The 27,408-nt window shown below is 39.8% G+C and overlaps 1 protein-coding gene across 2 annotated transcripts in view; it reads right to left on the bottom strand.

Annotated features, from left to right (window-relative positions):
• Positions 1–2,997: 2,997 nt before the first annotated feature.
• The window catches only part of PRIM2 (DNA primase subunit 2), a 355,938-nt gene continuing 331,527 nt past the window's right edge, over positions 2,998–27,408 (bottom strand). For both annotated transcript variants that reach the window (XM_043591715.1, XM_043591716.1), the window contains 2 exons: positions 20,372–20,440; positions 2,998–3,599 (listed from right to left, as the gene is read on the bottom strand). In XM_043591715.1, coding sequence (XP_043447650.1) covers positions 3,375–3,599; positions 20,372–20,440 — 294 coding nt within the window. In that variant the 3' untranslated portion in view covers positions 2,998–3,374. The remainder of the gene's footprint in view (positions 3,600–20,371; positions 20,441–27,408) is intronic.

Raw genomic sequence — 27,408 nt, 5'->3', positions numbered from 1 at the left:
TTCCTCAGGTTAGTAAAGTTTTCAGCAATTTTTTTTTTCAAGTAAGTTTTCACTCTTCTTCATCTCTTCTCCTTATGGGACCACTATACTGTGAATATCTATTCACTTGGTATTGAAGAGATTCCTTAACCTATCCTCATTTTTTAATAAATTCTTTTTTCTTTTTACTGTCAGTTAAGCACTTTCCAGTACACTATCTTCCAGATCATGAAGCCCTTCTGCATCTGCTATTCTGTTGATTCCTTCTAGTGTATTTTTCATTTCATTTATTGTATTCTTCAACTCCAATTGGTTCTTTTTTATATTTTCCATATCTTTGTTCTGTTTTTTTTTAATATGTTCATTTATTTTTAAGAGAGAGAGCACGAATGGGGAAGGGGCAGAGAGGGAGACAGAGGATCCAAAGCAGATTCTGCACTGACAGCAGAGAGCCCAATGCAGGGTTCGAACCCATGAACTGTGAGATCATAACCCAAGCCGAGTAGGGTGCTTAACTTGCCGAGCCACCCAGGTGCCCCCTCAGTTTTTCCACTCTTCTCTCCAGTCTAGTGAGCATATTTGTGATCATTACTTTAAACTCTTTATCAGGCATATTGTTTACCTCTGTTTCATTTAGCTTTTTTTTTTTTTGAGGGTTTGTCTTATTCTTTTTAGGGGGGAGTTTGGCTTTTTGTGTTTCTGTGAATTAGTTGGAACAGCTACTTCTCCAAAACTTGAAGGAATGATCTTGTGTGTGGTTATCCCATGTCTTTGCTGTGTGCCTGGTGACATTGGCTGGCTGGCTGGAGCTGCGGCTGGCATGGGCTGGGGGTCTGAAGCACTTTGTGCTGGCCTATCTTGGTGGGATGGCTGAAACTGAGATGGGCATGGGCAGTTCTGGACTCTGCTCATAGGGCACCCTGGTATGGCGGCTGAAGCTGAAGTGGGTGAACAGCAGGATGGGTCCTGGGCCACTCTGTGCTGGGAGCACTCTGGGAGCTGAAGTGAGTGCAAGCCAGTGTACTGGGTGTACTCAGCACAGGGGGTGCCCTGTTGGGGTAACTAAAGCCAAGGCCGGTGTGCCCTGGGGTGTTCTGAGACATTTCACACAGTAGATGCCCTGGTAGGGTGACCAGTAGAGAGGCAGGTGGGGGACTGGGGGTTCCAGGGCAGTCTACACAGGGGATGCTCTGGTGTGGAGGCTAGAGCTGAGAGGCAGGCTATGGACTAGGGGTTTCCAGGATGCTCTATGCAGGGGGTTATCTGGCTGGGTGGTTGGAGATGAGCAGGCATGAGCCAGGAGGTCCCACAGTGCTCTGCTCTAGGGGTGCTCTAGCAAGCTGTCTGTAACCAAAGTGCTGTGGCCCTGGAGTATTCTGGTATGCTTTGCACCTGTGTCACTTGGGTGCAATGACTGGAGCTGTAGTGAGTGCCAACCAGGGGCATCCGTGTGCACCATGCTGTGGCCTCCTGGGTAGAATGGGCTGGGTTGGCATAGGCTAAGAGTCTAGGGGCTCACTGAGACAGCAAGCTGGCTGTGGCATCCAGAACTCTGCTACCATCTTCAGTTATCAAGGGGTAGGTAGCATAAACCATGCTGCTTAACATCCCATCTGGCCTGGATAGAGTCCCACCAACTCCCTGTTTGGTGGAGTTCTAGGGCTGGATCTTTTATATACTAGTTGCTCTTTTAAACTGGCTTTTTCTTGTGTTCTATTCCTTCAGTACTCTCTCTCCCTACTGCACTTTGCATCAGGGATGGGGTTCCCTTGTTACTGTGTCTCTCTCTTGTCATTCTCTATGTGGTCTATTGTTTGTTGTACATAAGCTGTCCAATTGGCCCTTAGTTCTTCAGGAGGAATTGCTCTATAAATAGGTGTTGATTTGGTGTGTCCACAGAGGATATGACTTCAGGGTCTTCCTACCTCACTATCTTAGGCCAGAACTCACTTTGGTACTCTTTTACCAAAAGGTAAATTGCTTATCTCCATTTTGTTTAGTTCTTTCCCTGATTTTGTCATGTTCTTTCTTTTGGACAGTATCCCTCTGTTTGACTTTCTCTGTTGCTATGAATTAGGTGAAATAACTACCTGAGTGTTGAAGGAGTGGCCCTGGGTGGTGGCATGGACTGCGTGTTCGTTCGGTGGCTCTGGTTGGCTGGCTAGAGCTGGAGGGCCGGAGGTCCTGACACACTTGGTGCCAGGGCTGCACTGGCCTGGACAGCTGGAGCTGGAATGGATCCTGGGGTGCCTGCCTTGATGCCACACTAGCAGAACAGCTAGAATAGGGCAGGCATGGGCTGGGGCTTTCTCCACACCAGGGCGGCCATGGTGAGATGGCTGGAGTGGAAGCCAGTGCTGGCTAGGGGTGTCCTGCCATGCTTAGCACCTGGGCCACCTTGGCAAGATGGTTGAAATATAATGGGCACACCCCAGGGATGTCCTGGTGTGTACCACACTGGGGCAGTTTGGGAAGACAGCTGGAGCTGGTGTGTGCTAAAGGCCCAAGGCTCACTGAGGCAGCAGATTGACTAGAGTGTCAGGATGCTGCTCTTGTCTATACTGCCAAGGTGGAGGGGGAACATAAATAATGCTGGTCACCAGTGCCTTCATCCTGGAGAAAATTTCCAGCAGTTCTCTACTGCTTGGCAGATGCTCTAGGTTTAATAGTGCATTGCCTTCACTTATATACAGTCTAGTTGCTCTTTATGTTACTGTTTTACTGCTGTGCCCTAGGTTAGGCGAATCTGCATCCAAGCCCTTCAGTACTATCCCTCCCTACTGCAGCTTGTAGCACTGGGAGTAGGATTCCCATTACTGTGTATCCAGCTCTCCTACCCTTCTTTGTGTGGCCCCTCTCTATCCTTTGTTGTGCAGAAGCTATTCGTCAGCCTTTAGTTCTTCAGAAAGAACTGCTGTAGGTGTAGGTTGGGTGTGTCCTGCGTAGAATTCAGGATTTTCCCATGGCACCGTCTTGGATCCCTCCTCATAATATGACTCCTTCAACTACACACACATTAATACACATTTTTGTATTTATTGACAAAAATGGTCCAGAAAAGGATTAAGTAAAAATTACAGTGGTAAGGGTTAATAGTTGTTTTTAGTTCTACTGTCTCTAGGAAACTGTAAGCAGTCTAGAAAGCTGTTATGTCTCCTAAAACAGGACTTAGATCACACCACTCAAGTGTAAGATTTCAAGAGAAATTCTTCCTTTTTTCCCTTTTGTCAAAGCAAAATAGAATGGAGGTCTTTGTTTTTACCCGTAAGCTTGCTTTCCAGAGGATGAACTGGGGTGGGGTGGAGGGAGTAGACAAAGAGGTTAAAAAAGAAACAGGCAAAATATTGAAAGAAATGAAAGCTAGAGAGGAAAAAGGGTTCTTCAGCGCTTAAGAATCATTCATTGAAATAATCCTCTAATCCTTCCATATCCACTTCCAGAGAGGAATTCAGAGAGGCCAGAGCAGATGATGCATCCTTGTTTTTCTGGACACTTGGTTTGGGTTGAGGAGCTTCTGGTTGGATGGACTCCTTTCTGATGTCTTTACTACCAGTTAGAATCCGTTGGCTCTCAAAAAAGAACTGGTTAGGATGGCTCAAAGAAAAGCCACAATCATCCACCTGTGTAAGAAAGCAAATGTATATATTAACACAAAGCAAAGGTATAGAGGGACTTCATAAACCAGTCTAGACCTTGTTCAAAAACTATTTAATGCCCAGAACATGGATCTTAGTAGTTCTTGGTCATAACACTCAATGCAGTACTTACATGATTTCATTCAGAGGGTGCTTCAACTACTACCTAAACATTAATGGCTTCTTGCATTTGTATTTCCAACCCAAACCTCTGCTCTTAGTTCCCGTTCCCTATCCAACTCTACTTCCAGATCTACCTCTTAACATCTCAGATGGCTAAGCAAAGTGGCTGCCATATTGTCTGTCAATAAATATTTTGTTGTTTAAAAAAAAAAAAAGACGAAGAAGGGTATAATCTTTAAACATTCCAGAATTGGGGCACCTGGATGGCTCAGTTGGTTAAGCATCTGCCTTTGGCTCAGGTCATGATCTCGTGGTTTGTGAGTTTGAGCCCCACATCAGGCTCTGTGCTGACAGCTCAGAGCCTGGATTCTGCTTCTGTTCTGTGTCTCCCTCTCTCTCTGCCCCTCCCCTGCTTGCACTCTGTTTCTCAAAAATAAACAAAATATTAAAAAATAAACATTCCAGGACCATAGGGAGTGGACATAAACAGACACTGTTTTGATATTGGTCCCTGATACCACTCATGTTTTAGAGTATATTTATAAATCTGGCCTATGTAATCCCACTAGTATCATAATTACTGAAAAAGCAACCTAATGTAATTTCTTCATTCCAATCTTGAGTTTCCCTGCTCTTACTTTTTTTTTTATTATTTTTTTTAACGTTTATTTTTTTTGAGACAGAGAGAGCCAGAGCATGAACGGGGGAGGGGCAGAGAGAGAGGGAGACACAGAATCGTAAGCAGGCTCCAGGCTCTGAGCCATCAGCCCAGAGCCCGACGCGGGGCTCAAACTCGCGGACTGCGAGATCGTGACCTGAGCTCAAGTCGGATGCTTAACCGACTGCGCCACCCAGGCGCCCCTGCTCTTACTTTTAATTTTTTTTTTAATTTTTTTTTTAACGTTTATTTATTTTTGAGACAGAGAAAGAGAAAGAACAGGGGAGGGGCAGAGAGAGAGGGAGACACAGAATCTGAAACAGGCTCCAGGCTCTGAGCGGTCAGCACAGAGCCCGACGCGGGGCTCGAACTCACGGACCGTGAGATGATGACCTGAGCCGAAGTCGGATGCTTAACTGACCAAGCCACCCAGGCGCCCCGCTCTTACTTTTTATATAAAATTTTTTTCTTTTGGTAATTTTCAGTGGGACTTAACATAAAACTATGAACCTGCTCATGTTTGCATTATTTCTTTTCACAAATACTATCACTAAACTTTAAATTAAATCTTGAATATCATTTCCAATTACCCATTACCCTGTGCCTTTACTATTCAATGATGCTTTACAAGGTGTTCAGATGATATTTGAACATTTAGCAAATACTACTTTTTTTAACTTTGATTCTAGAAACTTTGATTCTAAAATTTATTAATAAAGAAAAATATATTCCTTAATATTAGCAAGCACTTATTTAATGACTACTGTGTGCCAGACATTATTCTAAGTGGCATAAAACACACATATATACTCATTCACAAACATGGATATATTTAGTTAACTTCCATTAAGAGCACTGTGAAGGTAAATTATCAGTATTTCCCACTTTAGAGAGAGGTTAAATAACTTACCCAAGATCACGCACTGGCAGGGCTGGAGATGGGATATGAATTAGCACAGTCCATGCTCATAACCAGTATGTTCTGCTGTCATGTCCTTGTGCCAAGGTCAATGATTTTATAATGTATTCATTTCTTAAGTTGTATAAACCTTTACTAACTCTTGGGCTGTGACCTAAGAGCAAGATAGCTCCTAAAGTGTAAACCTTCTACATGAGTCACTTTCTACACACTCAACCAGTGGGTCAGATTGAATTGATCACATGTCCAATCTCTGCCCTCCCTGCCTTCTGCAGTGGAAGCTGACAACCAAAGGATACCATTTTACTGCAGTTATTTGTTGTTGTTTTTTGTTAGGGGGTATTTTCATTTCAATTTTTTTTTTTTTTTTTTTTTTTTACAAACTGAGAAGCCATTACACTTTGTTTATTTGTCTTATATTAACCTTTTTATGTCTCTCTTTGTACTGAAGTGACTTGTATATATATAGTAGGTATCTAAATATTTGGTGAGTTGAGCCCAGAACCAACAGTGTATACCAGTCATATGTGCCACATTATGAGCTGATAGTTTTTCAGCACACAAGAATGCATTTGACTAAGTTTAAAGAAATTTCAAGCCTAGTGAAGTCAGTCATATACTTAACACTCTTTTATTCTTGATAGAGGTTTTTAAGGGTCACAGATAAAGGCTTATTATCTCCATATTAGAGACACATTCTGGCTGGGGAGATCAAGGAAGGCTTTGTGAGAGAAGTGCTATATGAGTTGAATTTGGGAAGATGGAGAAAGTGAAAAGCTGGGATAATGAGGTCAAGGTTAATACAAACAGCAGAGCCACATGACCAAGGTAAGAAGCAATGTCCCTGGAAAGCAAGTAGATCAGATGGCCTGGTGTAAAAGGCATATAAAAGGGAATAATAGGAAATGAAGTTGGGAAGACAGACTGGGGCCCGACCTCAGAGAGCCTTGAAACCCAGGGTAAGTAGTCTAGACCTAATTTTGCAGGCATCAGGGAGTCACTAAAAATCCTTGAGAGGGGAGGTGATGTGATTAAAGCAATGGATAATCGTATGGTGGATTCAAATGGATTAGCAGGGGGTTAAAAGAATTGCTGTCATGGTTCAGATGGTTCAGAATTAACCCTTTTAACAGGTGAACCAATAAACAGAAACAAGGTGTTATTTGGTAATACTTGAATACCCCAGGATTCTCTGATTCTCTTTAGTCAGCTGTTGATATATGTTGGGCCAATAATTTTATAGTAAAGTCAGTGTATAGTAGATTGATAGCATTTAGACTAATTCATTTTAAGAGTTATTACTCAGGTCACTAGAACAAATTTTTATCTGCTACCTTGCTGCTTAATTTTAAAATGTTTCCTGAATGTTTTATGATAAATCTATAATTTTTATTAACAATGGAGTCATTTGTGAACTTCATTATATTCGTTTTTCACCCAATTCATTAAAAAGTAGGAGATCCAATATAAAGTTTGCATTTTACCAAGTGTTTCATGAAAAGTTTATTATGTAACATATCAATCAGAAGGCTTTACATTTTATAGAGAACATTAGAGATTGGAAAGACCTTGAAGATCCTTTCAATTGAACCTTCTACATGTAAAACTAGGAACATGAAGCCTAAAGAGATTACCTAGTTTATGCAAAATCATTGAACAAGTAACTGGTTTTGTCTGAATTATAATTAAGGCCTTTGACCAGATCACTTAGTTGCTCTGAAATCTGTTTTAAGAGGTTTTATACAAAGTCAAATAAACTTACAATCATAACATAATATTTAAAAAATTTTTAAAAATGTTTATTTATTTTTGAGAGAGAGAGATGGTGTGAGGAGAGGGGCAGAGAGAGAGGGAGACACAGAATATGAAGAAAGCTCCAAGCTGTCAGCACAGACCCTGACACGGGGCTTGAGCTCATGAACTGTGAGATCATAACCTGAGCCAGAGTTGGATGCTCAACTGAGGCACCCAGGCGCCCCAAGTTTATAAAGGTTATAAAAAACATAGTGGTATTGCTCTCTCCCCGGTATCTCACCGCTGCGTCAGTGCAGTTAGGCATCAGCAAATTAATGAGAGGAGAGAGGAGGCCCCTGCTCTTGGGCACCCGCAGGAACTTACTCCAGCTCCAGACACACTGTAAACACTTTCATCTAACGGAAGATAAGCTGTGAAATTGGATTTCTGAACCACAAGACACTTGTGTAAAAACTGCATTCCATGCCAGGCCTGAAATGTTCCAAAGCTCAGTTCATATTTTTTTTAGAAATTATTTTGGCGAGAGAGGGAAGATGGCGGCGTAGGAGGACACTGGGCTCACCGCGCGTCCTGCTGATCACTTAGATTCCACCTACAGCTGCCTAAATAACCCAGAAAACCGCCAGAGGATTAGCAGAACGGAGTCTCCGGAGCCAAGCGCAGACAAGAGGCCCACGGAAGAGGGTAGGAAGGGCGGCGAGGCGGTGCGCTCCATGGACTGGCGGGAGGGAGCCGGGGCGGAGGAGCCTGACGGACTGTGTTCCGACAGCAAGTGCGACTTAGCGTCTGGGAGGTCATAAGTTAACAGCTCTGCTCGGAAAGCGGGAAGGCTGGAGGATATGGGAGGGAGAGCTGCTGAGTCCCCTGACAACAGAGCTCAGTTTGGTGGGGAACAAAGGCGCTCACCAGCGCCATCTCCCTCGCCCACCCCCTAGCCAAAATCCCAAAGGGAACCAGTTCCTGCCAGGGAACTTGCTCGCTCCGCGCAAACACCCAACTCTGTGCTTCTGCGGAGCCAAACCTCCGGCAGCGGATCTGACTCCCTCCCGCTGCCACAGGGCCCCTCCTGCCCCCGTGCACCTTGCCTACCCACCCCAGCTAATACGCCAGATCCCCAGCATCACAAGACTGGCAGGGTGGAAGTAGCCCAGACGGGCCACGCCACCCCACAGTGAATCCCGCCCCTAGGAGAGGGGAAGAGAAGGCACACACCAGTCTGACTGTGGCCCCAGTGGTGGGCTGGGGGCAACATCAGGTCTGACTGCGGCCCCGCTCACCAACTCCAGTTATACACCACAGCACAGGGGAAGTGCCCTGCAGGTCCTCACCACGCCAGGGACTATCCAAAATGACCAAGCAGAAGAATTCCCCTCAGAAGAATCTCCAGGAAATAACAACAGCTAATGAACTGATCAAAAAGGATTTAAATAATATAACAGAAAGTGAATTTAGAATAATAGTCATAAAATTAATCACTGGGCTTGAAAAAGGTATAGAGGAGAGCAGAGAATCTCTTGCTACAGAGATCAAGGGACTAAGGAACAGTCACGAGGAGCTGAAAAACGCTTTAAACGAAATGCATAACAAAATGGAAACCACCACAGCTCGGCTTGAAGAGGCAGAGGAGAGAATAGGTGAACTAGAAGATAAAGTTATGGAAAAAGAGGAAGCTGAGAGAAAGAGAGATAAAAAAATCCAGGAGTATGAGGGGAAAATTAGAGAACTAAGTGATACACTAAAAAGAAATAATATACGCATAACTGGTATCCCAGAGGAGGAAGAGAGAGGGAAAGGTGCTGAAGGGGTACTTGAAGAAATAATAGCTGAGAACTTCCCTGAACTGGGGAAGGAAAAAGGCACTGAAATCCAAGAGGCACAGAGAACTCCCTTCAGACGTAACTTGAATCGATCTTCTGCACGACATATCATAGTGAAACTGGCAAAATACAAGGATAAAGAGAAAATTCTGAAAGCAGCAAGGGATAAACGTGCCCTCACATATAAAGGGAGACCTATAAGGACTCGTGACTGATCTCTCTTTTGAAACTTGGCAGGCCAGAAAGAATTGGCACGAGATCTTCAGTGTGCTAAACAGAAAAAATATGCAGCCGAGAATCCTTTATCCAGCAAGTCTGTCATTTAGAATAGAAAGAGAGATAAAGGTCTTCCCAAACAAAAAAAAACTGAGGAATTTGTCACCACTAAACCAGCCCTACAAGAGATCCTAAGGCGGACCCTGTGAGACAAAGTACCAGAGACATCACTACAAGCATAAAACATACAGACATCACAATGACTCTAAACCCGTATCTTTCTATAATAACACTGAATGTAAATGGATTAAATGCGCCAACCAAAAGACATAGGGTATCAGAATGGATAAAAAACCAAGACCCATCTATTTGCTGTCTACAAGAGACTCATTTTAGACCTGAAGACACCTTTAGATTGAGAGTGAGGGGATGGAGAACTATTTATCATGCGACTGGAAGCCAAAAGAAAGCTGGAGTAGCCATACTTGTATCAGACAAACTAGACTTTAAATTAAAGGCTGTAACAAGAGATGAAGAAGGGCATTATATAATAATTACCGGGTCTATCCATCAGGAAGAGCTAACAATTATAAATGTCTATGCGCCAAATATGGGAGCCCCCAAATATATAAAACAATTACTCATAAACATAAGCAACCTTATTGATAAGAATGTGGTAATTGCAGGGGACTTTAACACCCCACTTACAGAAATGGATAGATCATCTAGACATACGATCAATAAAGAAACAAGGGCCCTGAATGAGACATTGGATCAGATGGACTTGACAGATATATTTAGAACTCTGCATCCCAAAGCAACAGAATATACTTTCTTCTCGAGTGCACATGGAACATTCTCCAAGATAGATCATATACTGGGTCACAAAACAGCCCTTCATAAGTTTACAAGAATTGAAATTATACCATGCATACTTTCAGACCACAATGCCATGAAGCTTGAAATCAACCACAGGAAAAAGTCTGGAAAACCTCCAAAAGCATGGAGGTTAAAGAACACCTTACTAACGAATGAGTGGGTCAACCAGGCAATTAGAGAAGAAATTAAAAAATATATGGAAACAAACGAAAATGAAAATACAACAATCCAAATGCTTTGGGACGCAGCAAAGGCAGTCCTGAGCGGAAAATACATGGCAATCCAGGCCTATCTCAAGAAACAAGAAAAATCCCAAATACAAAAATCTAACAGCACACCTAAAGGAAATAGAAGCAAAACAGCAAAGGCAGCCTAAACCCAGCAGAAGAAGAGAAATAATAAAGATCAGAGCAGAAATAAACAATATAGAATCTAAAAAAACTGTAGAGCAGATCAACGAAACCAAGAGTTGGTTTTTTGAGAAAATAAACAAAATTGACAGACCTCTAGCCAGGCTTCTCAAAAAGAAAAGGGAGATGACCCAAATAGATAAAATCATGAATGAAAATGGAATTATTACAACCAATCCCTCAGAGATACAAACATTTATCAGGGAACACTATGAAAAATTATATGCCAACCAATTGGACAACCTGGAAGAAATGGACAAATTCCTAAACACCCACACTCTTCCAAAACTCAATCAGGAGGAAATAGAAAGCTTGAACAGACCCATAACCAGCGAAGAAATTGAATCAGTTATCAAAAATCTCCCAACAAATAAGAGTCCAGGACCAGATGGCTTCCCAGGGGAGTTCTACCAGACGTTTAAAGCAGAGATAATACCTATCCTTCTCAAGCTATTCCAAGAAATAGAAGGGGAAGAAAACTTCCAGACTCATTCTATGAAGCCAGTATTACTTTGATTCCTAAACCAGACAGAGACCCAGTAAAAAAAGAGAACTACAGGCCAATATCCCTGATGAATATGGATGCAAAAATTCTCAATAAGATACTAGCAAATCGAATTCAACGGCATATAAAAAGAATTTTTCACCATGACCAAGGGGGATTCATTCCTGGGATGCAGGGCTGGTTCAACATTCGCAAGACAATCAACGTGATACATCACATTAACAAAAAAAAGAGAAGAACCATATGATCCTGTCAATCGATGCAGAAAAGACCTTTGACAAATCCAGCACCCTTTCTTAATAAAAACCCTCGAGAAAGTCAGGATAGAAGGAACATACTTAAACATCATAAAAGCCATTTATGAAAAGCCCACAGCTAACATCATCCTCAAGGGGGAAAAACTGAGAGCTTTTTCCCTGAGATCAGGAACACGACAGGGATGCCCACTCTCACCGCTGCTGTTTAACACAGTGCTGGAAGTTCTAGCATCAGCAATCAGACAACAAAAGGAAATCAAAGGCATCAAAATTGGCAAAGATGAAGTCAGGCTTTTGCTTTTTGCAGATGACATGATATTATACATGGAAAATCTGATAGACTCCACCAAAAGTCTGCTAGAACTGATACATGAATTCAGCAAAGTTGCAGGATACAAAATCAATGTACAGAAATCAATGCACTCTTATCCACTAACAATGAAGCAACAGAAAGACAAATAAAGAAACTGATCCCATTCACAATTGCACCAAGAAGCATAAAATACCTAGGAATAAATCTAACCAAAGATGTAAAAGATCTGTACGCTGAAAACTATAGAAAACTTATGAAGGTAATCGAAGAAGATTTAAAGAAATGGAAAGAAATTCTCTGCTCATGGATTGGAAGAATAAATATTGTCAAAATGTCAATACTACCCAAAGCTATCTACACATTCAATGCAATCCCAATCAAAATTGCACCAGCATTCTTCTCGAAGCTAGAACAAGCAATCCTAAAATTCATATGGAACCACAAAAGGCCCCGAATAGCCAAAGGAATTTTGAAGAAGAAGACCAAAGCAGGAGGCATCACAATCCCAGACTTTAGCCTCTACTACAAAGCTGTAATCATCAAGACAGCATGGTATTGGCACAAAAACAGACACATAGACCAATGGAATAGAATAGAAACCCCAGAACTAGACCCACAAACGTATGGCCAACTCATCTTTGACAAGCAGGAAAGAACATCCAATGGAAAAAAGACAGTCTCTTTAACAAATGGTGCTGGGAGAACTGGACAGCAACATGCAGAAGATTGAAACTAGACCACTTTCTCACACCATTCACAAAAATAAACTCAAAATGGATAAAGGACCTGAATGTGAGACAGGAAACCATCAAAACCCTAGAGGAGAAAGCAGGAAAAGACCTCTCTGACCTCAGCCGTAGCAATCTCTTACTCGACACATCCCCAAAGGCAAGGGAATTAAAAGCAAAAGTGAATTACTGGGACCTTATGAAGATAAAAAGCTTCTGCACAGCAAAGGAAACAACAACAAAACTAAAAGGCAACGACGGAATGGGAAAAGATATTTGCAAATGACATATTGGACAAAGGGCTAGTATCTAAAATCTATAAAGAGCTCACCAAACTCCACACCCGAAAAACAAATAACCCAGTGAAGAAATGGGCAGAAAACATGAATAGACACTTCTCTAAAGAAGACATCCGGATGGCCAACAGGCACATGAAAAGATGCTGAACGTCGCTCCTTATCAGGGAAATACAAATCAAAACCACACTCAGATATCACCTCACGCCAGTCAGAGTGGCCAAAATGAACAAATCAGGAGACTATAGATGCTGGAGAGGATGTGGAGAAACGGGAACCCTCTTGCACTGTTGGTGGGAATGCAAATTGGTGCAGCCACTCTGGAAAGCAGTGTGGAGGTTCCTCAGAAAATTAAAAATAGATCCACCCTATGACCCAGCAATAGCACTGCTAGGAATTTATCCAAGGGATACAGGAGTACTGATGCATAGGGGCACTTGTACCCCAATGTTTATAGCAGCACTCTTCAACAATAGCCAAATTATGGAAAGAGCCAAATGTCCATCAACTGATGAATGGATAACGAAATTGTGGTTTATATACACAATGGAATACTACTTGTCAATGAGAAAGAAGGAAATATGGCCTTTTGTAGCAACGTGGATGGAACTGGAGAGTGTGATGCTAAGTGAAATAAGCCATACAGAGAAAGACAGATACCATATGGTTTCACTCTTGTGTGGATCCTGAGAAACTTAACAGAAACCCATGGGGGAGGGGAAGGAAAAAAAAAAAAAAGAGGTTAGAGTGGGAGAGAGCCAAAGCATAAGAGACTGTTAAAAACTGAGAACAAACTGAGGGTTGATGGGGGGTGGGAGGGAGGGGAGGGTGGGTGATGGGTATTGAGGAGGGCACCTTTTGGGATGACCACTGGGTGTTGTATGGAAACCAATTTGACAATAAATTTCATATATTAAAAATAAAATAAAATAAAATACAATACAATAAAATAAAATAAAATTTCTTAAAAAAAAACATAGTGGTATTATTTCATGTAAAAAAAAAAGAATCTATTGCTTGGCTATAATTACATTGGAGATTTTCTACACCTAAATTTTCAACGTGTTAAAATTCTCAATACATCTATCATCACGGAGAGGACTCTTTGGATCAAAATAAATTAAATTGCAATTTGGACAAAATGAAATCTTTATAAGCCTCAGTTTCCTCATCAATGAGGTAAAGATATTAATATGGTTGCTATGGGGAAAACCAAGAAAACAGGAGTGTAGAAAGAAAGTTGTTGGTTCTATGCTCTCTACTGGCTTTGCAAAGACTCAAGAAAAGCAAGTCACTTAAAAAAGAAACAAGTTGAGGGGATCCTGGGTGGCTCAGTCAGTGAGACTCAGACTTCGGCTCAGGTCATGATCTCATGGTTCATAAGCTTGAGTGCTGCATCAGGCTCTGTGCTGACAGCTCAAAAGCTGGATGGAGCCTACTTCGGATTCTGTATCTCCCTCTCTCTCTCTCAAAAATAAACAAACATTAAAAAAAAAGTTGAATTCCCAAAAGTTAAGGGAAAAAGATCATATTGCTTTAAATGTGTCCTTAGCTCCCTCTTCTACTTGAAAGAAACCTGAACTGGAAATTATTGATGGCATATTATAGGTGTAGTTAATTAAAAAAAAAAAGTTGAATTCCTGGGTACCTGGGTGGTTCAGTTGGTTAAGCATCTGACTCTCTTGATTTCAGCTCAGATCATGATCTTACAGTTTATGAGATCAAGTCCAGTGTGGAGTTCTGCACTGACAGCGTGGAGACTGCCTGGGATTCTCTCTCCCCACTTCTCTCTGCCTCTCCCTTGCTCTCTCTCTCAAAATAAGCTTAAAAAAAAAATTGAACTCCAATCTCAAAACTATACTCAAATGAGACCTTGCCCGTGCATCGAAAGACCTTGCCCGTACATCGAAAGATGAATAAAAGACCTTTAAATGTTTTTAACTTTAAAATATATTGTTTGAAAAATGCACATATTTTTTATTCCACTTTAATTTTCTTATTAACCAACTAAAACAGTGACAAGGGTCTTGAATCAAGGGCATGTACCATGTTACTATGTGACATTTGGGTTTTCAACTGTCTCTCTTAGGTTTGGGATTGCATTTTTGTAACTCATTTTGCTAATAAGTTCATTTTACTGAACTTACAGTCTAATTCAGTTGCTTGATAGCATGATGAAATTATGAAGTTTCTTCTGTATGGTGGATTGTACTTTTTTCTAAAATAGGTTGTCTTTTAAATGTTTTCTTTCTTTCAGTTTTATTTCTGGCTAAAGGAAGTGTAATGGCTGCCATTCAGTTTCCTTTCAGCTTGTCCAGAAAAATTAACTTTGGTTTATGCACCCCCCGCCCAATGAAAACAGATTTTACTTCAAAATGAATTTAGAATAGAGAAAGAAAATTATCCCCATAGAAACCCTCAATTTTAATTTATTTCTGCTTAAAGGTCAGCAGCTATTTCCTTTACTCCTTATTTTTAAAAAAGTAGGAACATTCTAGATTTGGAAACAGAATTTTTGTTTCTTTCCTTGCCGTTTTTCTTAATTGGCTGCTATTGGTGATGTTTTCCTTTTGGTGGGTCATTTTTTATGTTTTGTACATTGTGTTAACTAGTGAGAAAGGGAAATTCTGTGATGCATTTTCATTCTGCCATATTAGCTTAGTAGTCTCAAAGTACTGTAAGGGATATGAAATAAGATCAGTGTAGTTGGCATCCAGAAAGAAGGAAATGGGTTGGACGCCTTTATAGGCTACATTATAAATTTTGGATTTCATCTTCAGAGCAATTTGGAAGCCCTTTAAGGTTTTTTTTTTTAAAGCAGTTTACTAAAATAATCATGTTCCTCTATTTTAAAGATCATCCCAACAGCTGTGTGGAGGGTAAAGACCTGGAATGGTGCATGTGTTGCAGATAGTGGGAAATGAGTTAGGAAGCTACTACAGTGATCCAAGCAAGAGACAAGATGATGGCTTCTAGCCCAGTACTCTAATTGATATCCATAATAATGACCCTGAATTATTATAAAAGAGCTTAATTTTATTTGGTATATCCTGTTCAAGATTGCAGGCAAATGTGATAGAATTTAATAAGATTTCTGCAAAGATTTATATGGTGGGAAAAAAATGCTCAGCTATTTGGAAAATAAGTATCAAGAATGACTCAGTTTGCTAAAGAAATGATTTTCAATTACAATTCAGAGATTAATCCACACAAGGCCAAGTGTTTTCATTTACACATAGAGCATACCAAAAGCAAAAAACAGACCACAGTATAAAACATTGCTCCCTAAAAAACACTGAGGAAAACAGATTTCAAGCAGCCCAGATTTTGACATCTACTTACAGAATCTCTCTCAAACATTTGCTTGGAATCAACATGTTCTGCACACGATGACCTTCACACAAACATAGGTCTCATATTTCTGCCACAGCAAATGTAGATTTTGAAGGAATGGAAGCAATATTGTTTTACCTATGGGATGTTTGGGTTTTAATCAAGAGATTTTGCAATGACAGCTTATAATGAGGCAGCTGGTATTACCAAAAAAGCCATATGGAACTATCATAGTGCGGCTGTAAATGGTATCAATTAACTGGTTCATTTTCAAAACTTTCGTTAAAATGAGCTTGATCGCAAAATCCTCAGGAAAATAAATGTAGCTTTAAAAATTTTTGTTAAGTGGGGAGGCAGGCAGGATGGCAGAAAACTGACAATAAAAATGGATTCTAGTTTTAATTTAATGAGAAAAAATAATAGATATTCACAACTAAAAATCTATAATGAGACATCTAGCGAATTCAAACAGCCTTTTTATTCCATTGATTTTTATGTGGCTTAAGTTATATGTGGGAGGATTTAGACATACATCTTTTCAATATCTTCACTAATCTAAAGCAAGTTTTTAAATTGCCCATAGCAGTAATATTCCTGTAAGAAAAGAATACTCAGTAGATACTACAAAAGCAGATCTGGGAACTAGAAATTTTCTTCTTATTTTTTGTGATTATGTCACAAACTCAATGTTTAAATCTAATTTTCACATCTTATTTTAAAAAAAGGAAAGAAGTTGAATGACAGACCTTAATTTGTGGAAGTTCTGAGGTGTCTTATTAAAGAGAATCCACAAATAATTAAGAACTCTCAAGCTGAGTAGGCAAATTAAGGAATATGGTCTCTAAGAAAAAGGTTAATTCAAAACTGGTGCGGAAAATATCAAACAAATGTGGCTTATCGGGTGAGATTCCTAGACTGCTAAAACTAATGAGAATTTGTGCTTGTTTCTATTTAAGTGAGGTTTATTTTGTCTTTTAAATTTTGTGAAAACAAAGTCTTTATGGTAGTAAATAACAGTCATATTTTCAACAGTTAGGTGTAATAGAAAGAAGGGGAAGACCCACAGCAGACAGTGGTAGGGATGGTTCTGGCTCCGGATCTCCTATTTACAAATTATGGTACCTTGGGCAAGTCATGTAGAATTGTTGGTTTTCAGGTTTTTTTTTTTTAACATAAACTACGATAGTTGGATCATAAATGTAGACAAGAAAATGCTAGTGACCCCCACAGTCATTATTACAGGTACAATATCAGATTCTATAGAAGCACACAGTCATGGTCAGGCTCATAAGCTTTAATGACTTACTTAGTCCATCTCTTATAAGCAGTAGGACCTTACACAGGTTGCTCACCTTCTCTAAACTTTATTCATAAACGGGAATAAAAATAGTACCTCACTGTAGTACTGTAGTGTGCATCAAAAGAGCTAATGTGGTCAAAGTACTTAGTGCTGTATTGGGCATGTGTTAAGGGTTCTACAGATGTCGGTTACAGTACTGTATTCATTATTGGTAATATTATAGGATATACTTTTCCTATGAAATATTTTATAAGAGATTCTGTTATTATGTAACCAAAATATAAAAAATATTCCATAAAAACTAAATAGGAAAAATAAAAATGATTATAAAACAGCATAGCATGGTAGCTGATGATGAATTCAATGAATGCAACATCTTTTGGGGGAGGGTCATGGATGAATCCCTTTGAAACCTGATAAACAACAGACTCTGAAAAAATGCACATATACACTCACAGAAAAAAATGTCTCAGGAAGTTGGATGTCTGTCCTAGGTTAGGGAGCCATGATCAAGACCAGCAGTTGCAAACAGGGGGTCAGTGAGCTGAATTTCACCTGCAGATGTGTTCTACTGACTTGTATACAGTCTTCAAACTTGTCAATGTGAATGCCCCTAACAGGATGTGAATTCATCAGCACACCATGGTGCCTCCCATACTCTCTGGTGTTAATCTCAGCCACCTTCACAGGTTTTTTTTTTAAGTGAGAGAGAGAGAGAGAGAGAGAGAGAGAGAGAGAGCGAGCGAGAGAGCATCTTAAGCAGACTCTATACCCAGCACAGAGCCTGATGAAGGGCCTGATCTTACAACTCTGAGGTCATGACCTGAGCTGAAATCAAGAGTCAGACACTTAAATGACTGAGTCACCCTGATACCTCTACCTCACTTTTTTGGGTTATTTGCCTAACCTCTGTAGGCCTCTGAGTTGTGACCCTTGCTTTACATGTTTCAGAACCTACTAGTAGGTCTTCTTATATAGGCATATTTTGTTTTATTGCATTTCCCAGATATTGTGTTTTCTACAAATTGAAGGTTTGTGGCAACCCTGCAGTTGAGGGAGTCTATTGGCATTTTTCCAGCAGTACTTGCTCACTGTATGTTTCTGTCACATTTTGGTAATTCTCACAGTATTTCAAACTTCGTTATTTTTGTTATGGTGATCTTTGATGTTACTACTGTAATAGTGTTGTGGCATCAGAAACCATGCCCATATAAGATGCCAAACTTAAACTGATAAATGTTGTATGTGTTCTGACTCCTCCACTGACTGGCCATTCTCCTGTCTCTCTTTCCTCCAGCCTGCCTATTCCCTGAGACACAGCAATACTGAAATTAAGCCAATTAAGAACCTACAATGGCCTCTCAGTATTCAAGTGAAAGGAAGAGCCACAAATCTCTCACTTTAAATCAAAAGCCAGAAATGATTAAGCTTATTGAGGAAGGCATGTTGAAAGCTGAGACAGGCCAAAAGTTAGGCTTCTTGTGCCAGTTAGCCAAGTTGTGAATGCAAAGGAAAAGTTCTTGTAGGAAATTAAAAGTACTACCCCAGTGATCACACAAATGATAAGACAGCAAAACAGCCCTATTGCTGATATGGAGGAAGTTTTCGTGGTTTGGACAGAAGACACACCAGCCACAAGATTCCCTTAAGCCAAAGCTAATCCAGAGCCAGGACCTAACTCTCTTCAATTTCATAAAGGCTGAGAGAAGTGAGGAAGCTATAGAGGAAAAGTGTGAAGCTAGCAGAGGTCGGTTGGTTCATGAAGTTTAAGGAAGGCAGCAGTCTCTGTAACCTCAAAATGCAAGGTGAAGCAGCCAAGTGTTAATACAGAACCTGCTGCAGGTTATCCAGAAGATCTAGATAAGGTAACAAATGAAGGAGCTACACTAAACCAACAGATTTTCAGTGTAGACAAAAGAGTCTTCTTATGGATGAGCACAGAAAGTGGTTTCATGATATGGAATGTACTCCTGGTGAAGATGTTGGGAAGATTGTTGAAATGACAACAAAAGAGTTAGAACATGACATAAATTTAGTTGAGGAAGCAGCAGCAGGGTATGAGAGGACAAACTCCAATTTTGAAAGATGTTCTACTGTGGGCAAAATGCTACCAAACAGCATCACATGCTATAGAGAAATCATCCATGAAAGGAAGTTAAGTTGATACGGCAAACTTCTCTGTTGTCTTATGTTTAAAACCAACCACAGCCACCCCAACCTTCAGCAGCTACCACCCTGAACAGTCAGCAGCCATCGACATGGAGGGAGGAACCTCCACCAGTAAAAAGTTATAACTTGTTGAAAGCTCAGATCGTGGTTAGTATTTTTTAGCCATAAAGTATTTTTTAATTAAGGTATGCAAAAATACCTATTAATACCTGTAATAATGCTACTACACACTTAATAGACTACAGTATAATGGAAACATAACTGGTATCTATACTGGGAAACCAAAAAATGCATTCAGCTCACTTTATCATGATGGTCTGGAACCAAACCCGTAATATCTCCAACGTATGCCTGTACTATAGAAGCATGGCAAAAGAGGCTAACAAGATAAAAACCAAACACATTTCCTTGAGTCCCTTGCAGTCAGGGGTCTTACATGTAACTAAAGTTCAGCCATGCAGGTAAATATGAGATATGGGAAATAAGAGTAACATGAGGTGGCAGCCAGAAGTAAAACATTTTCTACAGGGAAGATGGCAAAAGCCTCTGGTTTTCCTAGGCACCTAGGGCAACTGTTCTACAGCTACTCCAAGATTTGGCTACCTAAGGCCGTTGGTCAAATCCAGCCCACTATCTGTTTTGGTAAATAAAGTTCTACGAGAACACAGTCATGCTCATTCCTTTATATATGATCTATGGCTGCTCTGGACTACAAAAGCAGAGATGAGCAGTTTGACAGAGACCATATGGACAACACGGCCTAAAATTTTTACAAGCTGGCACTTTCCTAAAAAAGTTTACTGGCCCTCGGTCTCATCCCTAGACGTGAAATGGTGGGTGGCAGCTGTAGTAGAATAAGGTTTTCTCATTGTGTAGCTTCTCATTGTTACACTATTTCTGGGTCTGTAGATTCCTAGATTAATTCTCTGGCCCCTCTATCAATTTTACAAGTTACCTAATACCATGTGATAAATCCCTTTCTGGTGAAAATAGCTGGAGCTGCAACTAAAAACCCTGAATGAAACACAGAATAACAACAAAACAAAGGATTAGGCTATAAAGTTTAAAAATGTACTTACATTATGTGTCATCTCGAAGTACTTCTGACAGGCTACTTGGTAATGTGTCCCTTTTACTAAATCCAAAATCTAAAATGAATGGGAAAAGGAGAAAGCAAAATTAGAAACTAAGTCTCTCTAAACCACTGTAGCTCATGGTTGTTGGCCTTTTCATAATCTTTATTCCAGACAGGAAATGCATTAAATCATGTAGCATGTTGTACTTCTGCAGCCTGGGCACCGTGATAATTTTGACATTATACACCAGCCGCTTAGGTCAGCATTAAGCTACAGATGACAAGAGATAGGAAGTGATCTTTGTGACCTACCAACTGTGAATTTCAATAACTTTACCTTGACAACAAGATGAAAACAGATCCTAGTATTATGACTTTGACAGTTATTGTCAGAACATCACCTTGCAACTTCTCTTCCAAAATTATAGATATAGATCTAGTAATCTAAATGATTGGTGCATGAAGCAATCAGGTGTACTATTTAGATTTTTATTTTCCACATTACAGTTTATACAGATACAGCTCAAAATACAGCTGTGTGCCCATCAGGAAAATTTAATGTAAGTCCTTTGGAAGAGTGTCTGTGGAGAGGGAATGCTTTTACCTTCAATCAGATTTGTTCTTTTTTGAAATGAAGTTATTTCTAGTAAAGCTCAGCAGAATATGAGAGTGAATAGTCTATTCTGAACACCTATTAGGAACATCATCCTATCTTTTGTAAATACAATTTGCTTTCCAATTCTACTTCATGTAATCTCTTCAGAGCGGTACAAACTCCCATTCTTATCAGCCAAGTGCAATGCCAGTTGAAATTTGTAAAGTTTCACCACCTCCCCTGCCAAATAAATAAAATATATATTTGGCCTATTTATCAAACACAGTAAAAATGCTGGAATTAAGAGATAGCCTAAAATGAAGGGAAATGTAATTCTGGAGAAATGTTCATTTCTATCCCTTTTCAAAAGGCTGACCTTCCTGTGACAACAGAAATGTACATGAAGTCTCAAATTCCTGCTATCCTCATTATTGAATATAGCTTACATCTTTCAACAAACACACAAAATTATTACAGTTACAGAGCAGGAATCATACAATACTGACAGTGTGCTTAAAAGAACTGTTTTTCTTTGATTGTCTTATAGATTACATTTCTGCATTTCAGGTCACCTTTTATTAAATCCTTTATGAAAGACCTATATAAATGCCAACCAACCACAGCACCCAGGATCCTATTTGACCTGTCCATTTTTCTCCAATTCATTACAGCAGAAATGAAAAATAAATCAATTTAAAATAAATGGCTATAAAGTTTTAAAACTGAAGCAAGCAACAAAGTTTTCAAAGTAATTTTAACACTCTGAGTTCGTATTCTCCAATGTTTTTACATACAGATATTCAAATTGTATTGAGATGAACTTATAACTGATTATCTGCAAACATCAATGATACCATGAAGTAATATCTGTGAACTGCAATTTTGGAGAAGCAAAGCCTTCAAACTTTAGTTAAGTTTAAATGATACCGTAAATTACCTGAAGAGAAATGAATTCACAGAAATAAACAAAAAGCTCAATTGTGTGGTATATAACAAAGCTCTTTTATGTAAAAACACAACAATAAATCCAACATCATATTCTATGTATATACATATTCTTAAGATATATATATTTAAATATATATGAGCTTATATACATATATTTAAATATCTCCCTTGGAAAGTAAATATGTAACATTATATACAAACATTCTAATATATATATTTGGGAAACATTTTTTTTAATTAAAAAAAAATTTTTTTTAATTAAGTTTATTTATTTAGAGGGAGTGGCACAGAGAGAGGGAGACAATCTCAAGTAGGCTCTGCACTGTCAGTGCAAAGCCTGACATGGGGCTTGAACCCATGAACCGTGAGATTATGACCTGAGCCAAAACCAAGAGTCGGACACTTTACCGACTGAACCAATCAGGTGCCCCAAGATTTAAAAAATATCTAGTTGGGGAAGCCTAGCTGGCTCAGTCAGTAGGGCATGTGACTCTTGATTGTAAGTTCAGGGTTGTGAGTTCAAGCCCCATGATGGGCAGGGAGCCTACTTTAAAAAATAAATAAATATAAAAAATAAAAAATAGTTGGGTGATATATGTTAAAGAAAATGGACACATAAGCTACAGAAGGAGAAAAGCTTATGTATTTTGAAGTTTTAGGTTCCATTAAAATTAAATTTGGATTAATCACAGATCAACCCTTCCCCTCCACCCTGCTCCACTCTGAGAGAAGGCTCTTAACAAAAATCATTTAGTTTTCCTTTCACTTTTTGCTTTATTTTTCTAGAATGAATTGTTACTTGAAAATTTCTTGCAAATCCAGAAATAAATCATGCAACCATCATCAATCCCTAAGTAACTTTACTGATCATGTCACAGCCTATTTAGGGTGAATGAAGGTTTCTACACATATGTAAAGGTGTAATGGGGAAAAAAAAGACAATAGAGTGCTTTTCATTGCCCAAAAAAGCTATTCAAAGAAAGACCTAAAGAGAGGTTCTAGAGAAGGAGAAAGAAAACCCTCCACAGTAATGGAGATGTGAGGACAATATATGAACTACTAGAAGAAAACCAAGAGAAAGACTGCTTTGAGACAATTAGATATTATTTATAGGTATTACCTTCATTTCAGAGATGAAGAAATATATCCCCTTAAAATAGGGGTGTCTATCTAGTGAGTGCCGTTTACTGTGGGAAGAATTAAAAAATCCTATGCAATTTATGATTTTCTTTTCTTTTTTTTTTTTTTTAAATTTTTTTTTTCAACGTTTATTTATTTTGGGGACAGAGAGAGACAGAGCATGAACGGGGGAGGGGCAGAGAGAGAGGGCGACACAGAATCGGAAACAGGCTCCAGGCTCTGAGCCATCAGCCCAGAGCCTGACGCGGGGCTCGAACTCACGGACCGCGAGATCGTGACCTGGCTGAAGTCGGACACTTAACCGACTGCGCCACCCAGGCGCCCCTGATTTTCTTTTCTTTAAGGGGAATAAGTGAAACATTAACTCAAAAAACCCAGTAACTAATAAACATACATACTTTAATTTCACATTATGATCTAGATTATAGATATACAGGAGGAGAAAAAAGAAAGAGAAGGATGTTATGGACCAATGAATGAAGTTTGTTTTTTTTCTCTGAGTAAAATGGGGAGCTACTGCAATTTTCTTGGCACAGGAGTGGCATGACCTGACACTGTTAACAGGATTATTCTGCATGATATGATGGAAACAAACTAGAGGGAGTAGGGACAGAAATAGGGAGCTCATTACAAGAATCCAGGGAACAGATGGTACAGGCTTTGGCCAGGCTGGTAAGAGTAGTGGTTACAAGTGGTCACATTTCCCACTTACTGGCCATAACCATTTTTGAAAAACAACTGTTCTGCACAAAAATGCTCAATAGGAACCTATTCCCTGATGTTTTAGAGTAATTCATTACCTATCACTTAACACTTTCCCACTCTGACTGATTTCCTAAATAAAACTAAGTAGTCTAAAAACTCAGTAAAATGCAGGGGTACCTGGGTGGCTCAGTCAGTTGAGTGGCTGACATTGGCTCAGGTCATGATCTTGTGGTCCGTTGGGTTTGAGCCCTGCATCAGGCTCTGTGCCGACAGCTTAAAGCCTAGAACCTGTTTAGCGTTCTGTCTCTGTCTGTCTGTCTGTCTCTCTCTCTGCCCCTCACGTGCTCACACTCTCTCTTTCTCTCAAAAATAAACATTAAAAAAAATTAAAAAATTAAAACTCAGTAAAATGCAATATGTAAGTAACAAAATATCATTTAAAATAAATGTAGAATACCAAAAATGCCACTTACTAGTCACTAAACAATATGAGTTAACAAATAGATACTTCTCATACAATAGCCAGTGAGTAGGACACCTGAAATCTCTATGTCAGGCAACATCTTAGATGCATACCTACTCTGTGGACTTCAAAATATTCACAAGTGATTATGATGTTCTACCATTTTTAAAAAATAATATATTTATTATTGTTTTTAACTTACATCCAAGTTAGTTAGCATATAGTGCAATAATGATTTCAGGAGTAGAATCCAGTGATTCATCCCCTACATATAACACTCAGTGGTCATCCCAACAAGTGTCCTCCTTAATGCCCCTTGCCCATTTAGCCCATTCCCGCCCCCCCCGCCCCCCAACCACCTCCAGCAACTCTCAGTTTGTTCTCTATATTTAAGAGTGTTCTAACATTTCTTTTTTTTTTTTCTTTATTACTCATTTTAATGAGTGTTCTAACGGGAAATTAAGGCACAAGGGAGTTATCAAAGGATCAGAAAAGAGGAATCGCAACAATTCAAGGTGGGGGGGAACCAAGAGGTTCCGGACCCGGAGTGTGTGGGGGGGAATAAAAAAGAAGGGACATGCGTTGAGGGACTGGGGAATCGGACGCCGCCGGGGATCCCGGCCCTCCGGAGGACAGGTCCCCCCGCCCGGGGTCTTCGCCCGGTCGGCCGCCGGCCAGCGCAGGAACAGACCCGGAGCTTGCCTCCGCCGCGACACCACCTAGAGCCACCCCCACGAGCCTCCTACCTCCCTGCAGCGCGAGCGGAGGGTTGCCAAGAGTGTTCTAACATTTCTATACGGAATGCAACTTGGGGCTTTTTCTGCACCTAATTTTCTTTAATTTTTCTGATACAAACCTCACTAGCAAATGCTATACTAAGATAGTCTACAGGTATGTTGAGGATGGTACCGGTATAATTTGTCAATGGGTTGGATGACTCCAAGGCAGGAAATACAAAGCTAAAAATCAAAAGAAAAGAAAACTGAGGTATCAGCAATATACTAAAATCAGTTTGTGAAATAGAAGCAAAGACAGATACTTGACCAAAAAAACACCGAAAACTAAGGACAGATGCCTGAGATAGACTGTAGAAAAGAATTATAGGTCAGAAGCTAAGTTCTCACAATATGTTTTACATGTCCTTGGAAAGACTCTTTGCTTTTCTGAAGGTGGGCCACTTATATGTTAATGTACAGATGCTGAAAATGCTCACTGCTAAGTCACAAAGGCTGGACAGGGATGGTTAAGCAGTGATGGTTGGCATGCACGATGACAGTGGTTACTGACCCTTCTTTATTCTTTAAAATTCAGGGTCTCAGCAATGGTTGGGCTCATTTAGAGTTTAAATTTTGTGTGTATAATTCAAGTAATCACTTTTTAAAAAATGCTGAGTTCTAACAGAAGAGCCCATGTCCCAGGCCAATGGACATATATGCTTGATTGATAGCCAGACTACTGTGAACCTAAAAAAGACCTAGGGTTTAACCAAAAGTGGTGTGCTTTTCTTTGAAACTAAAAATTTTTCGTTGATGCTTTCAAGAATGAAGAAATATTGGCTGTGGTAATATTTTTATAGTGTTAATTTTGAACTTACCTACCTAATCTTGTCCTTTTTTCTTTTTAATATGTTTTGGGGGTAGGGGAGGCATATGGGGAGTTATTTCATATTGTGCTTGTTTATACATATTTTGTGTGTTGGAATCATATATAATATGACATTAAATTTTTTTTAAAGAAAATGAAATTCTGTGGGAGGCTGGCTTGGTTAAGCAATTGACTTTGGCTCAGGTCATGATCTCATGGTTTGTTGAGTTTAAGACCTGCGTTGGGCTCTGTGCAGACAGCTTGGAGCCTGGGGCCTGCTTTGGATTCTGTGCCTCCCTCTCTCTCTGCCCCTCCCCCACTTGTACACATGGGCTTGCTCTCTCTCAAAAATAAACAAACTTAAAAAAATAAAAAATAAAAAATAAAAAGGAAAATGAAATTCTGTGAAGAAGCCAGAATGAAGATGTAGTTAGGCAACAGTACTTTTCTGGCAATGTTCATTCAGCCAGATAGCTTCTGAAGGGTCAAACCTCCATCCTCCTAAATTGGCCTTTGCTCTTCTTAGAGGGATAGCTCCATAAGGTTCCAGTTCAGCAGACAGGGACTGGCCAGAGAAGAGGGTCAGAAATAAAACAGGTAAGGGAAACTAAATGAGATGAGAAATGTGAGGAGGAGACAAAAAGAAACAAACAGGAAAATGAAAGAACCAGGTAGAAGAAAAATGTAGAAAGCCAGAGGAATGGGGTAAATGAAATGGAGATCACAGCTTACTATTTACGTGGCCTGTAAACACCAAAGTATAACCCATAGCTCACAAAAGGTGTTTCAAATTCCATTTTGGAAGAGCAAGAGCACACCATGATTTCCTCTGGTATATACCAAAATAAGTGTCAATTCTGATGACGAAGCTAGAAGTTTTTCTATTTCTTTTTTTAACGTTTATTCATTTTTGAGAGACAGAGTGCAAGCAGAGGGTGGCAGAGAGAGAGACACACACACACAGAATTCAAAGAAGGCTCCAGGGTCTCAGCTCTCAGCACAGAGCCCGACATGGGGCTTGAACTCATGAACTGTGAGATGACCTGAGCCAAAGTCAGAAGCTCAACCAACTGAGCCATCCAGGCACCCTGGCTAGAAGTTTTTCTAACTCTGCTTTAGAAAAATGTAACCAAAGAATTTGAATAATCATATCAAATAAGGCTCCTCTGAAAATACAAATGTTTTTTTAAGTTATTTATTTGGGAGATAGAAAGTGTGTGTGCACATGTGAGTGTGCATGCAAGTGAGCAGGAGGGGGAGAGGGGGCAGAAGAGAGAGGGGGAGAGGGGAGGAGAGAATCCCAAGTAGGCTCCATGCTCAATGTGGAGCCCAACACGGGGCTCGATCTCATGACTGCAAGATCACAACCTGAGCAGATATCAAGAATCAGACACTTAACCCACTGAGCCACCCAGGTATCCCGAAAATACAAAATTGTTTAAAGAAAAATTTCTGTGAGGATTTAAGACTACTGATCAAATGGAAATTTTACTTTTGGTTTTTAATGCCAATATTTCCAGAATAAAGTACAAAATGTCAAGCATAACAATCCATTTATTGTTCTAATTCATCAGTGACCAAAAAGCTCAGAAAAAAATAAGAGTAG

Source organism: Prionailurus bengalensis, chromosome B2, assembly GCF_016509475.1.
Source record: "Prionailurus bengalensis isolate Pbe53 chromosome B2, Fcat_Pben_1.1_paternal_pri, whole genome shotgun sequence".
Taxonomy (NCBI): domain Eukaryota; kingdom Metazoa; phylum Chordata; class Mammalia; order Carnivora; family Felidae; genus Prionailurus; species Prionailurus bengalensis.
This window is presented reverse-complemented; position numbering and strand designations above follow the sequence as displayed.